Below are 13,763 nucleotides of genomic sequence, written 5' to 3'. Positions count from 1 at the left end.
TGGTCCTAGAGGGGTGGGGCGGGACTCAGGGAGGAGCTAAACTGTTCAAGGGGCGGGCTTAATGGGAGGCAGCGGTTTCCACGGAGAAAAATAGGGTTAGGGTTAGGGTTAGTTCAGAGGTGGGAGGGGGCTCAAGTTGGGGAGAGGAGTCCGAGGAGGGGAGGAGCTTGGAGAGGGGAGGGTGTCGGAGGGGAAGGGGACTCACGCGGACTGGAGGGGCTAAGACGGGGGTGGGAACTTTAGGGGGAAAGGCCTGGTTGGGGGAGGATTCAGAGAGCAGGTAGGAGCTCTGGCAGCTCTAGCTTTGGGGGCGATGATTCACCTGAACCCCGTGTCCGTGACAGCAGATGAGGAAGCCCTGGAGTGGGAATCGGGGTTCTCGCTCCTGGCAGGGAGTGCTCTGTGTACAGTGACGGCTGTCTCTGTGCGCAGGGGCGGCGGAGAAGAGCTCCAAGCACGGGGCGGAGGACCGGACGCAGAACATCATCATGGTGCTCAAGGACCGCATGAAGATCCGGGAGCGCAACAAGCCCGAGATCTTCGAGCTCATCCAGGAGATCTTCGCGGTGACCAAGACCGCGCACACGCAGCAGATGAAGGCCGTCAAGCAGAGCGTGCTGGATGGAACGTCCAAGTGGTCGGCCAAGATCAGCATCACCGGTGAGGCCGCGGGGGGGAGGGGGAGGGACGGCCACGGGGGTCCCTTCTTCTCGGCCCCCTGTGCTCCCTCCCACGCCCCTTCCTTCCCTTTGCTGCACGTATTTGAGCGTCCCCCTGACTTTCTCATGTCGGTGTATATACGTTTGTGCCCACAGCCTGGGCATATATGCCTCCAAACGTGTTGCATGAAACTATCTGGGTGCATCTCGCTTGGTAGCCCCCAGAGCCAGACTTCAAGAACAGGAGTTGAGGACACACAGTTTATCTGGGAAGTGAACCCAGGAAGCCCCCAGGGGTATTGGGAAGTAAGACCAGGAGGGAATAAGCCACCGAGCAGGCGAAGCAGTGGACACCTAGGACCACTGGGGGACATTATTGACCTCCCAGGGCTGAGAGGTCCTTCCCAGGGGTGGGGGCCTTGTGGTGTTTATCCATTCCTCATCGTCATTGGGATTTCCCTGAAAACAGACTCCAAGATGAGGATTTCAGGGCAGATGGGTATCCAGGAGGTGGTCCCAGGGAGTGCCAGTGGGAGGTGGAGACATGAGTTTGAGAGCCGGGACGTAAAGAGCCCTGCGGAGGATGCCAATGACTAGGTCATACTGTGGGCAACTGGGGGCTCAATCCTGCTGGGGACCTTAGGGGGACATTGTAGAGCACACACCCGAGTGTCCCACCCCAGGGGTGACCCTGGGGCACCTTCATATTCTTCATTGGGTGAGGGTTCCCTGGATGTTAACTCTAGCAAGCCGAGCATGCCCAGTGGGTGTGTCTGTGGGCTCCTGTGGCCAGAACAAAGCCCTCAGTCCTTGTCACAGGCGTTCCCTGTGGAGCCTGTGACAGTGTCTGTCCTTGGCATGCCTTTGCTCCTTGAGCCCACATTTATATTTGTTCTGTGTGTCTTGTGTGTCTTCCAGTGGTCTGTGCCCAGGGCTTGCAGGCAAAGGACAAGACAGGATCCAGTGACCCCTACGTCACCGTCCAGGTCGGGAAGACCAAGAAACGGACAAAAACCATCTATGGAAACCTGAACCCCGTGTGGGAGGAGAACTTCCACTTGTAAGTGTCTGGCTGGGCCCCCAGCCCCCTATATGGAGCTCCCTGTTGGAGCAGCTGAAGGGTGAGCTTCAAGACACCTGCCCTGGGACTTCCCTGGTGGTCCAGTGGTTAAGACTCCGTGCTCCCAATGCAGGGGGCCCGGGTTCCATCCCTGGTCAGGGAACTAGATCCCGCATGTGACACTAAAGATCCCGCACGCAGCAAAGAAGATCCTGCGTGCCGCAACCCGGCACAGACGAAAAAAAAAAAAAGCCCCCCGCCCCAACCTCCTCTTCCTCCCTGCAGTGAATGTCACAACTCCTCGGACCGAATCAAGGTGCGTGTCTGGGATGAGGACGATGACATCAAATCTCGTGTGAAGCAGCGGTTCAAGAGGGAATCCGATGACTTCCTGGGGCAGACGATCATCGAGGTGCGGACACTCAGTGGCGAGATGGACGTGTGGTACAACCTGGGTGAGCAAGGGTGGGGTTCTGCAGGGGAGAGGGGAGGGGGTCCTGGGGAGCCAACCAAAGTGGGGAACCCAGCTGGAGGGGAGAGACAGTGTCAGCAGGAGTTAATCTAGGAGCCCAGTCTTATAGAGGAGGCAGAGTCTTGAGCCCAGTCTGATGGGGACAGGAAGCAGCAGGCTGAGACGGCGAGCAGAACCCAGGACTCTCTTATTTTGGTGTGGGAGAGTGAGGGAGGGACAGACTCCATATCTCATTCTGACGGGGAAGGCAGGAAGCAAGGCCTGAGGATCCTAGTGTAAGGAGAGAGGCACAGACCCAGGAATTTAACCTAAGAAAGGAGATTGAACTTTGAGAATCCAGTCTAAGGGAAGAGGTAGAGTTTGGGATTCCTAATCTGAGAGGGGGACCTACAGACTCAAGAGCCCTGTCTAAGAATGACGAGTAGAATCTGTGAGCCCAGTCTGAGGGCAGAGGAAGAACCCAGTCTGAGAGGGGTGAGCAGAGTCTAGGAACTTCTTAGTTTGGTTAGAGGACATCTAGATATCCCATTCTGATGGGGAAAGCAGGAAGCAAGACCTGGGGATCCTAGTCTGAGGAAAGAGGCACAGACCCAGGAATCCTGTCTAAGAAGATGGGTAGACTCCGGGGACCTTGATCTGATGGGGGAGGCAGAGTCTGGGAGCACAGCCTGGGGAAGAAGCAAGGCTCCTAGTCTAAAGAGGGAGATGCAGACCAAGGAAATTAATCTGAGTGAGGAAGGAAGATCTGGGATCCTAGTGAGATGGGAGAGACAGGGCCTAAGAATTCTAGCCGAATGGGGGAGACACAAGTCTAGGAAGCCAATCTGAGGAGGAACACCTAGGCCTTAATTCAGGGAGTCTGACCGGGCTGCAGTTACGCGTATGTTAAAATAGTCCAGGGCTATATTGGGAAGTTCTGACATGCCATCCCTTTCCGCCCTGCAGACAAGCGGACTGACAAGTCTGCTGTGTCGGGTGCCATCCGGCTACACATCAGTGTGGAGATCAAAGGCGAGGAGAAGGTGGCCCCCTACCACGTCCAGTATACCTGTTTGCACGAGGTGAGGCCCACGGCTCCACCCTGCATTTGAAGTTCACCTTCGTCTCCCACGTTACCTCCACTCACCCTTCCTGCCTGCCCTACCTCCTCCTTCCTCTGACCACACCATTCACATTCCCCTGGGCCTCTGAGACTGTCCCCTATGCCATTTCTCTGTGCTCAGAAAACTCTTCCCCTTCAATCAGGGTCCAGCTTCAGGGCCCCCTCCTCTAGAAGCCCTCCGTGACCTCCAGGCAGACTCTCACTACAGAGATCCAGGTCTTCCAACTGTCCCAGCCCTGAACACTCAGGGTTAGGTTTTTGTGTGCCTGGGTTTGTCTCTTTCAGCTGCCTAGGGGTTCCTGGAGAGAACTCAGTATGTTGAATGAATAAATGATTGGATGAATGAGTATTGAGTGAATAAAAGAATGGGTGGAAAGATGAAAGGATGGGTGGATGGATGTGTGCTTGATCTATTGGAAGTATAGATGAGTTGGATGCGTGAATTGGGGGTCGTTGGGTAGATGGATGGGTGAATAGATGGATGGACAGATAGATGAAGGATGGAAGGATGGATGGATGGATAAATTGATGGGTGGATAGATAGGTGATGGATGGATGGTTGAATGGGTTGATAAGTTAGATGGACAGATTAAGCTTCGGGTAGTAGATGGGACAGATGGGCATGTGGTTGAATGACTAGACAGAAGGATGAGTGGATAGGTGAATTTGGGGGTAGTTGGTATGGTGGGTAGGTAGGTTGGTGGATAGATGGATGGATGGAAGGGTGGGTGGATGGATGTATGGTTGAACCATCCACAGATGTATGGATGGGAGAATTTTGGAGTAGTTGGATAGGTGGATGGATGAGTAGATGCATGGACAGATGGATGATGGATGGGTGGATTGATGGTTCATTGGGTAGAAGGATGAATTATTGGATGGATAGGTGAAGTTGCGGGTAAATGTATGGGATGGATGGATGTGTGGTTGAATTACTGAAAGAATGGATAAAGTGAACAGGTGGATTTTTGGGTAGTTGGATTGATGGGTAAGGGAGTAGATGGTTAGAGGGATGGGTGCGTAGATGGGTGGATGGACAGTTGGATGGATGGATGGGTGTGTAGTTGAACTATTGGGAGGATGGATGAGGGATAGCTGAAATTTGGGGTACTTGGATGGATGGATGGGTGGTGGACGGCTGAAAGGGTAGATGAATGAATTAATGAATAAACGGATAGGTGGATGATGTAAGCCCTATACTTGGGATCTCTGACCCCCGGTGTCCCTTTGCACTCTCTATGACACCTTCTCCCTTGTGGTGGCAGAACCTGTTCCACTTCGTGACAGACGTACAGAACAACGGGGTCGTGAAGATCCCAGATGCCAAGGGTGACGACGCCTGGAAGGTTTACTACGATGAGACAGCCCAGGAGATTGTGGACGAGTTTGCCATGCGCTATGGCGTCGAGTCCATCTACCAAGCCATGACGTAAGGCTGCAGGCTGTGGTGGACATGAGGATGAGGTGCAGGAAACTGGGGGGAGGGGTGGTTACCAAGTGGACACTGGCAGATCTGGGGTGGAAGGGATTCTTGGGAGGAGGAGCCAGGGAGGAAGTGAGTGTGGTGGGGGTTATGTAATTTCCCTGGAGGTTAGACGAGTGCCATTGCTGGGGGCCAGAGTGACAAGGATGAGAGCTGGAGATAAGAGGCAGAGATAGGGCAATTCAGAGAGGAGACAAACTCAGAGGACAGAATCAAGAAGAGGAAAAGGGGACAGTTTGGGGGGTTGTGAGGGCTGTCTTAGAGGCATTCTGGGGTCTGGACACCAGACCCAGTGCTTCCCATTCCCTCCTACCAGCCACTTTGCCTGCCTCTCCTCCAAGTACATGTGTCCTGGGGTGCCTGCCGTCATGAGCACCCTGCTTGCCAACATCAACGCCTATTACGCGCACACCACCGCCTCCACCAACGTGTCTGCCTCTGACCGCTTCGCAGCCTCCAACTTTGGGGTCAGTCCCAGGGGCGGGGGCCTGGAGATGAGGGAGAGCTTGACCCTGTGCTGGTCACACCTCGTGTGATTTCCAGATCCCCAATCTGGACCTGACTTGCTGTGTGACACTGCACCAGTCACTTCCCCTCTCTGAGCCTCATTTTACCCCTCTGTTGAATGGATGTTATGAGGGGTCAGTTCAACAACGGATGGGGTACACTTAACGTATAGCAACCACTTAGCCAATGTGGCGGCCACCCTTAGCTGCTACACTTGATCCCCAAGTCCCTGCTTTCATCCAACCTTCTCCTCCTCCTCTGCCTCCTCAGAAAGAACGCTTTGTGAAGCTCTTGGACCAGCTGCATAACTCCTTGCGGATTGACCTCTCCATGTATCGGGTGAGAAGAGCATTAATGATGATTTGCTCACCCCATGCATGTGTGTGCCTGGGGGGGACAGCTGCCAGCAGGCATGCACATGGGAGGACCCATCTTAACATGTAGAATGTGTTCCTCTGACACATGTACACATATGTGGGCAGCACCTGCCCAAAAAGATTGGTGCATCCAAGCAGACACCCCAAGTTACTTCAAGGTGTTCTCAGGACCCCTAACACAGCTCCTGAAACTTGGAGGCTCTTGTGTCTCCCCTAAAACGCTGTCTCCCATCCTCCCCTGACCTTCTTCCATAACCCCACCTCTCTTCTCCCTTCCACAGAATAACTTCCCAGCCAGCAGCCCGGAGAGACTCCAGGACCTCAAATCCACGGTGGATCTTCTCACCAGCATCACCTTCTTTCGGATGAAGGTTGGAAAGGGGACCCAGTTCCATTAGCTCTCCAAGGAGTATACTCCAGGACTGTTAGCTCCTAAATGAGGAACATTTCTCCTGGAAAGCAGTGCCCTTTCTCAGTGACCCTCTGCTTTCTCATTGCTACAACATTTCCTTAAAATCAGCTCCACTTGTAGTCACTTCCTGGGTACCTCCTGTCCCAACTGTGTACACCCATGTCCATCTCTCTTCCTCTTGCCAGGTGCAAGAACTGCAGAGCCCACCCCGAGCCAGCCAGGTGGTGAAGGACTGTGTGAAAGCCTGCCTCAACTCCACTTACGAATACATCTTCAACAATTGTCATGAACTCTACAGTCGAGAGTACCAGACTGACCCGGTGAGGACCCCAGATGAGGCAGAAGGGACTAGGGGACTCCAACCAGACCCTGGTCCAAGTCCCAGATCTGCCCCTTCCCAAGTGATTTAACCATTCTGGGCCTCAGTATCTCCCCCTGTAAAACGGGGTCATAAACCCACATCTCAGGATTAAGGAGGAGATTCAATGAGATACAAGCTTCAGTTAAGTGCTTAGCACCTGGTACACAGTAGGAGCTCAATAAATTTGGTTTTACTTAAACTTAGTTGAGTCCGGCATCATACAATGTGCCTAGAATAGAGTCCCAGTTCAATAAATATTGAGTTGAATTGAATTTCTTCAGTTCAGTCTTGAACTCAATTTATTTGAGATCTTTCAACACGTTGTTTACACATATAATGTCCCAGGATTGTCAGTAAGGTTTCCAGGACCTTATACTCTATTAGGCAGGAAAAATGTATAAATTGGGAATTTACAACCTGGGGTGATTAGCACTGGGATGGAGGAATTGCAAGAGGCTGTAGGAGCTGAGCCCCTTCCTCAGCTTGGGCTTCAGATAGGAGATAACACATAAGCTGAACTCAGTTCAATTTTATTTCATTCTGTTCAGTTACATTCAGTTGAGTTGAAATCAAATCGCTCTTAACTGAACTGGGTTGAGATGAAGTAGATTAAATTGGGCTGGGTTTAGTTCAACTATGATCAGTTTAGATCTATTTATTTCTGTTTGCTTGACTTAAGTTAAAATTGCTCTAGGCTAATTAGTGAGCATCACTGAGTTGGACTGAGTTGACTTTAACTGAGTAAAAATGTATTCATCTCCATTCAGTTTACTTGAATTGAAATTGTTCTTGACTGGGTTGAGTTGGCTTGAGTTAGGATGAGCTAGGTTGTTGGATTAGGTACCGTTGAGTTCAACTGAGCTTGGTTGAGTTGGACTTATTTCAGTTGAGTTTAACTATTTTCATTTCCATTGATTAACTAAAGCTGGATTGAGGTGGCCTGAGTATGTTAGGTTGAGATAAGTAGGTGGAGTTGGATTGGGTTGACTTGGGTTGAGTTGAATTAGATTACGTTGGGTTGGGTTGAGTTCAAGGTGATTTATTTCCGTTATTTTGATTTAGATTGATCTTGATCTTGAACAAGTTGATTAGGTTCAATCCAATTGGGTTCATTTGAGTTTAATTCAATCCAGTTAAGTTTAATTCCACTAATTCAGTGTAATTGGCCCAGTTCCACTGAATTAACCCTGAAAACTGCCATCTGTTAAGCTAAGTGGTCCCGATTTGCATTCATTTCAGTTCTGTTTGGTTTAGCGGGCTTGAGTTTGTTCAACTAAATTCAGTTCCATTCAGTTTTATGAGTTGAGCCTAATTAAGCTTCGTTGAGCTGTGTGGACATGAGCTCTGTTGGGGCCAGTTTATGTGAGTTTAGTTCCTTTTCACGCAGACCTCACACCTGAAACTTACATATGTCAATGGGGCCCTTCCTCACTAACCTCCTGGCCCTCGGTAATGAAATGTCTGAGCTCCCCACCCCTGGATCCTTTGTGGCCAACGTCCCCACTGTTCTTTCCAGGCCAAGAAGGGGGAAGTTCCCCCAGAGGAGCAGGGCCCCAGCATCAAGAACCTCGACTTCTGGTCCAAGTTGATCACTCTCATAGTGTCCATCATTGAGGAAGACAAGAATTCCTACACTCCCTGCCTCAACCAGTGAGTTCTGTGTCTGTGTGGTCAATTATCTGGAGGTCGTCGTGAATGTGTCACAGTTCTGTGTCTTGTGTGTAAAGGCGATCGTATCTAATTACATATGAAACGTTGTGTATGTGGGGGCAGTTGTGGGTGTGGTTGTGCATGGATGAAATATGGCATAATTGGCAAACAAACAAAACTGTGTGCACGCACACAGCCACTGGTCTAATCAGACAGGTATTCTGTATGTGTTGATTTGTGTAACTGTGCACATATGTATGTAATTTTATATATGTCTGTAGGTTCGTAAATAACAATAGATCGTGTTGTTCAAGTATTTACTGTGTTAGATACTCTACTAAATGTTTTGCATGTACATCACGCTATCTCTTACATGTGTGCATATAATTTTGTGTATAGTTGTGGTTTATGGATTTAATCGTTATGTGTGTACAATTGTGGAATGTACTTTAATGCGCAATGTGTGTATTGTGCGAATGTGTGCACAGTTTTGGTTTGTGGCTTTACATGTCTGTAGAATTTTCGCCTGTGTTAGCCGAATGAGCTATTGTGTTTTACTGCTCCCTGAGGTGAGCGCTAGAAAGGCTCCTGTCTCTGGGGTGCCAGCATCTCTTGGTTACTTAGATATCGAGTTAAGATGAGGGATTTTGGATGGATGGACCAAATGATGGATGGATGAATGGAGATGGATGGATGAATAGATGGATGGATGGATGGACAGGTGGATGAATGGATGGATGGATGAATAAGTGGATGGATGGATGGATAGATCGGTGGAAGGATGGGTGGGTGGATAAAGGAATGAATGCAGGGATGGATGGAGAGATGGAAAGATGGGTGAATAGACAGATGGGTGGATGAATGGATAGGTAGATGGATGGATGAATGGGTTAATGAGTGAATGGAGGGATGGGTAGGTGGAGGCTCAGAGAGAAGCAGGGCCCCAGTGCAGAGTCACTCAGCAAGTCAGTAGCTATGAATGAACTTGAATCCAGATCCCTTGTCTGTCCCGCACTACCCTCTGGGGCTGGGAAGGCCAAAGCATCCTGTACCATCTGGCTTCTGTCTGCCAAGGTTTCATACTTTCATGACCTTCACCAGGTTTCCCCAGGAATTGAACGTGGGTAAAATCAGCGCTGAAGTGATGTGGAATCTGTTTGCCCAGGATATGAAGTACGCAATGGAGGGTGAGTCCTCCCACCCCTGTATCTCCCAGCCTGGCTACAGCAGGTAGCTCTGCCTCAGTGTCCCCTCTAAGGCTGTGAGTGCCCTGGACCCTCATACCTGAGGTCAGACATCAGTGATGGCCAGAGTGGGCACTACCAAGACAGAGAGTGGCAGACCCTCCCGGCTAAGCTGCCCCCTTGCTTCCCCCACCAGAGCACGATAAGCATCGCCTATGCAAGAGTGCTGATTACATGAACCTCCACTTCAAGGTCAAATGGCTCTACAACGAGTATGTGACAGAGCTTCCTGCCTTTAAGGACCGAGTACCTGAGTATCCTGCGTAAGTCCTGTGCCCTGAACCCAAGCCAGAACTGTAGCGCTGACAGCTAGACTGAGGTCCAGGGTGGGAGGGTTGACCTCCTCAGAGTTCCCTGGGCATCAGGGGCACAGGTGGGGTACAAACCCAGTGTTCTCCATTCTCAGCCATTGGACTATGGGCAGTTAATGATCACATGTATCGGGAACCGTGCTGAGCAGTCCCACTTGTCTTTTCTCATTTAATCCTTTCACCAATTCTACGAGATGGGAGTGTTGTCATTCCCACTTTGTGGATCAGGAAACAGAGGATAAAATGCCGAAGGATTTGCCCAAGGTGATGTCTAATTCGTGACGGAGCCGGGATTCGAACTCGGGATGTCTGACTCTCGGGCTTTGTTGGAGAGTGGGATGACGATCACCATTGACCAAGGACCTACTGTGTGCTGTATCAGGACCTCAGAGAATAAGCCCACTTGCCCAGGGGCAGTTTATCAACCAGGATTTCCACATGTCTGGACCTTGCTCTGACAATAGTCACATCCTTCATTTCAAGGATGAAACAGCCAAGGCCTCGTGCAGGAGGGGAGCTGGGGAGCGGCCACCCAGGCCATAGCGTGATTTTGAGCAGAGGGTTTGGGGGACAGGAAACGGCAGGGCCGCATCCCGTCTCTCCATTCCAGGTGGTTTGAGCCCTTCGTCATCCAGTGGCTGGACGAGAATGAGGAAGTGTCCCGGGATTTCTTGCACGGAGCCCTGGAGCGAGACAAGAAGGACGGGGTAAGAAAACTGATCCACCACCAAGGTCCCAGTCTGCTCACAGCGGCCTCACTACTTCTGGGGTCCATTGGGATCCAATCTGGGGGCAAAAAATGCCCTTGGGATGAGGCCAGTCTCTGAAAGGTGCCAGCCATGTTTGTCTTGTTCACAGTGTTGACGGTCTTTTGTTCATCCAACAAACGAATGATGGTTTATCAAGCCCGACCCCTGCCCGCTGTGTACACCTCTAAGTCATGGCTCTAAGGTCACCTTGCACACTGTCCATCCCATTATCATCCCAGGGCATTCTGGATCTCTCTGTGGAGGGCAAGAGGGTTGGGCTCTGGGAACTGTCTGGCTCTGACCTCTTTCCTCCCTCCTGTCCTCCCTCCCAATGCAGTTCCAACAGACTTCAGAGCATGCCCTGTTCTCTTGCTCCGTGGTGGATGTCTTCTCCCAGCTCAATCAGAGCTTTGAGATCATCAAGAAACTTGAGTGTCCTGACCCCCAGATCGTGGGTCACTACATGAGGCGCTTTGCCAAGGTTCGGGATTGTGGATGGGGTCCAGGTGGGGGATGGAATAGGGTCAAAGTTGGGGTTGGAGTTGAGGTTAGGATTGAGGTCAGAGTCAGGGTTGATACTGAGGTTGGGACTGAGGTCAAGGTTGGGGTTGGTGCTATCACTGGTATTAAGGTAGGGGTTGAGGTCAGTGTTGGAGTTGGTCATGCCATAGTGATTGGAATTGTGGTTGAAGTTTGAGGTTGGGATTTGAGGTTGAGGTTTGGGTTGAGGATAGGGCTGGTGATATCATTGGGATTGGAGTTGAAGTTGGGATCAGGGTTTGGGCTGAGGTTGAGTTTGAGGTTGGGATTGAGGTCAGGGTTGTGTTTAAAGCTGGAGTTGAATTTGGAGCTGGGGTCAGGCTTAGAGATGGGGTTGAGGTTGGGGTTAGTTTTAGGGTTACTATTAGGACTGAGATTCAATTGGGCATTGAGGTTGGAGTGAATGTTAGGATTTATGGAGAATGTGGGTGGGTGTTGGGGCGAGTTTGAAGGTTGGGACCATTGGCCTGGGATTGAGGTTCAGATGGGTTGACTTTAACCTGGGGTGAAGTTGAGGATTGCAGATAGGAATTGGGATTCCATTTGGGACTGAGTTATGCTTGTGTTTGGGGCTGGGTTAATGTGATTGTTGGTTGCTCTTGAACCCAGCTTAAAAAAGAGCTGGGTCTATGTAAAATAATCATCTTCATCTGGTGGTGTCTCCCGTTGGCCATGATGGTCATCCTGAGTGGAGAATTCACCCAGCCCCAGTGGTCCATCTTAGGTGCTAGTAGGAGTTTGGGTTCATCCCTGATCTCACTAGTGGCTCTTGATGGGCCCATCCAAGCCCAGCCCCTTGTCTCACCCACCCTCTCTGTCCCCCCCAGACCATCAGTAATGTGCTCCTCCAGTATGCGGACATCATCTCCAAGGACTTCGCCTCCTACTGCTCCAAGGAGAAGGAGAAAGTGGTGACCTGCGGGGATCCCTGTCCTGTTTCCTCCTAACCCCATTCCATACCCCCAGAGGTCCATCCTTCCCTGGGCTCTGATACCTGTGTCTGCATGTGTGTCCAACTGTGTGTGTCTTTGTGTCAGACTATGTGAGTCTGGGGGTATCTGGAGGCGAGGGGATGTGCCTTCATGTCATTGTCTGGTTGTTGTGAATGAAGCCTTCAGGGTGTATGCTCAAAACTTTGAGCTTACAAAGTTTTGAGCCCATGTAGAAGAATACTGGTATGTGACAAGAACTCCCCTTCCTGCTACTCCCAGAGGTCCAGCCCCTCTCCTGGACCCACCAGGTTCAGCCCACCCAGGGGGAGTCCTCCTTCCCCCTGTTGGTCCCCAGAGACACCCCCACCCAACACTCCCAGAAATCTGATCCCAAATGCTGTCTTCCATTCTCAGATGACCCTATGGGACCCCAGCTTCCTCCAGACCCAGACCCTGTAACCATCTGAGGTCCCTGGCCACGTGGGGGAGGGGAGGCTCTGGGGAGAGGTCCTGAGCACTGACTCCCTGTTCTGTCCCCACCCCTAGCCCTGCATCCTCATGAACAACACTCAGCAGCTGCGAGTTCAGCTAGAGAAGATGTTCGAAGCCATGGGAGGAAAGGAGGTGAGGCAGGGCCCCCGTGGGGTCATCATCATCCCCGTGGCCCTGCAGGCCCCAGAGCTTGTACCTGATGAATTCCACTTCAGCTACTCCATCAAACCCAAACAAGCGGCTTAACTGTCTGGGCCTCAGTTTCCTCTCCAGCCCCTTGGGATCCCTTTCCCTGGATTGGATCCCTTTCCCTGGGTTGGATGGGAAAATGCCCCATCCGTGTGGATGCGCTATAAACCTGACCTGATGTCCCTTCTCCCTCCTCAGCTGGATGCTGAGGCCAGTGACATCTTGAAGGAGCTACAGGTGAAACTCAACAACGTCTTAGATGAGCTCAGCCGGGTGTTTGCTACCAGGTGGGGGCATCTCCAGGGCTGGGAGCAGAAGGGAGGGGACAGCTCTCAGACCTCTGAGCCTGCGGCATCTGGAGACTCAGCAGATGTAGTGGCGAAGATCTCAGGCTAGGAGTTAGATGAAGTTGAATTCAATGCGGGCTTCACTGCTTACTAGCTGTGTGGCCTTGGGTGAGTTGCTTAACCTCTCTGAATCTTAGTTTACCCATCTGTAAAGTGGAGATGATGATAACAATAGTGCCTGAGTAGGACCGTGTGATGAAATAAACAACACAGGTAAATATCTTAGTCTGATGTCCATTTCTGCTATTAAATCCCGCCCTGGCTGTTATATGCCGTGGCTCCCCGACGCTGGTGATAAAAGGTCCACAGATCAACCTCATCCTGCCTTTCTTCCAGAGGCCAGGAGAGTCTGATCTAAGCTCCTCCTTTCTGTGTTCCCAGCTTCCAGCCACACATTGAAGATTGTGTCAAGCAAATGGGTGACATCCTTAGCCAGGTGAAAGGCACAGGCAATGTGCCAGCCAGTGCCTGCAGCAGTGTGGCCCAGGATGCCGACAATGTACTGCAACCCATCATGGACCTGCTGGACAGCAAGTGAGCCAGGCTAGGTGGACTGAGTCCACCAGGGAGGGCTCCGGGGTCGGGCCTCAGAAACGGGGGCTGGCATGGAAAGGACACTCAGGGCATGTTTGCTGGGTGATGGTTGAATGGTTTGGACGGGTGGGTGAGTGGAGGCATGAAGGGATGGAAAAATGGGTGGGTTAATGATTGGAAGGATTGGTGGGTAAGTATTTGTATGGGTGAATGGATGGTAAATGACATGAGGAATGGGTGGGCAGATGGATGTGTAGATTAAAAGATAAATGCTTAGAAACCTAGATGGAGGGTATATGGGTAAAAGGATGGTTGGATAGATGAATGGATGGATGGAGAGTT

General features: G+C 51.2%; 1 protein-coding gene across 4 annotated transcripts in view; it reads left to right on the top strand.

Moving 5' to 3' along the window:
* Positions 1 to 13,763, top strand: part of UNC13A (unc-13 homolog A) — a 64,041-nt gene that overhangs the window by 34,472 nt on the left and 15,806 nt on the right. For 3 of the 4 annotated variants that reach the window (XM_073801937.1, XM_073801935.1, XM_033855165.2), the window contains 18 exons: positions 433 to 660; positions 1,578 to 1,719; positions 2,005 to 2,174; positions 3,137 to 3,252; positions 4,559 to 4,722; positions 5,093 to 5,243; positions 5,554 to 5,622; positions 5,942 to 6,031; positions 6,258 to 6,392; positions 7,950 to 8,083; positions 9,185 to 9,270; positions 9,464 to 9,590; positions 10,249 to 10,345; positions 10,725 to 10,868; positions 11,755 to 11,838; positions 12,406 to 12,483; positions 12,739 to 12,827; positions 13,269 to 13,421. In XM_073801937.1, coding sequence (XP_073658038.1) covers positions 433 to 660; positions 1,578 to 1,719; positions 2,005 to 2,174; positions 3,137 to 3,252; positions 4,559 to 4,722; positions 5,093 to 5,243; positions 5,554 to 5,622; positions 5,942 to 6,031; positions 6,258 to 6,392; positions 7,950 to 8,083; positions 9,185 to 9,270; positions 9,464 to 9,590; positions 10,249 to 10,345; positions 10,725 to 10,868; positions 11,755 to 11,838; positions 12,406 to 12,483; positions 12,739 to 12,827; positions 13,269 to 13,421 — 2,257 coding nt within the window. The remainder of the gene's footprint in view (positions 1 to 432; positions 661 to 1,577; positions 1,720 to 2,004; positions 2,175 to 3,136; positions 3,253 to 4,558; positions 4,723 to 5,092; positions 5,244 to 5,553; positions 5,623 to 5,941; positions 6,032 to 6,257; positions 6,393 to 7,949; positions 8,084 to 9,184; positions 9,271 to 9,463; positions 9,591 to 10,248; positions 10,346 to 10,724; positions 10,869 to 11,754; positions 11,839 to 12,405; positions 12,484 to 12,738; positions 12,828 to 13,268; positions 13,422 to 13,763) is intronic. The other variant, XM_073801936.1, reaches the window with a different exon arrangement.

The sequence above is a fragment of the Tursiops truncatus genome, chromosome 3 (assembly GCF_011762595.2).
Source record: "Tursiops truncatus isolate mTurTru1 chromosome 3, mTurTru1.mat.Y, whole genome shotgun sequence".
Lineage (NCBI taxonomy): Eukaryota > Metazoa > Chordata > Mammalia > Artiodactyla > Delphinidae > Tursiops > Tursiops truncatus.
The sequence above is the reverse complement of the archived record's forward strand: the minus strand, read 5'-3'. Positions and strand labels throughout refer to the sequence as shown.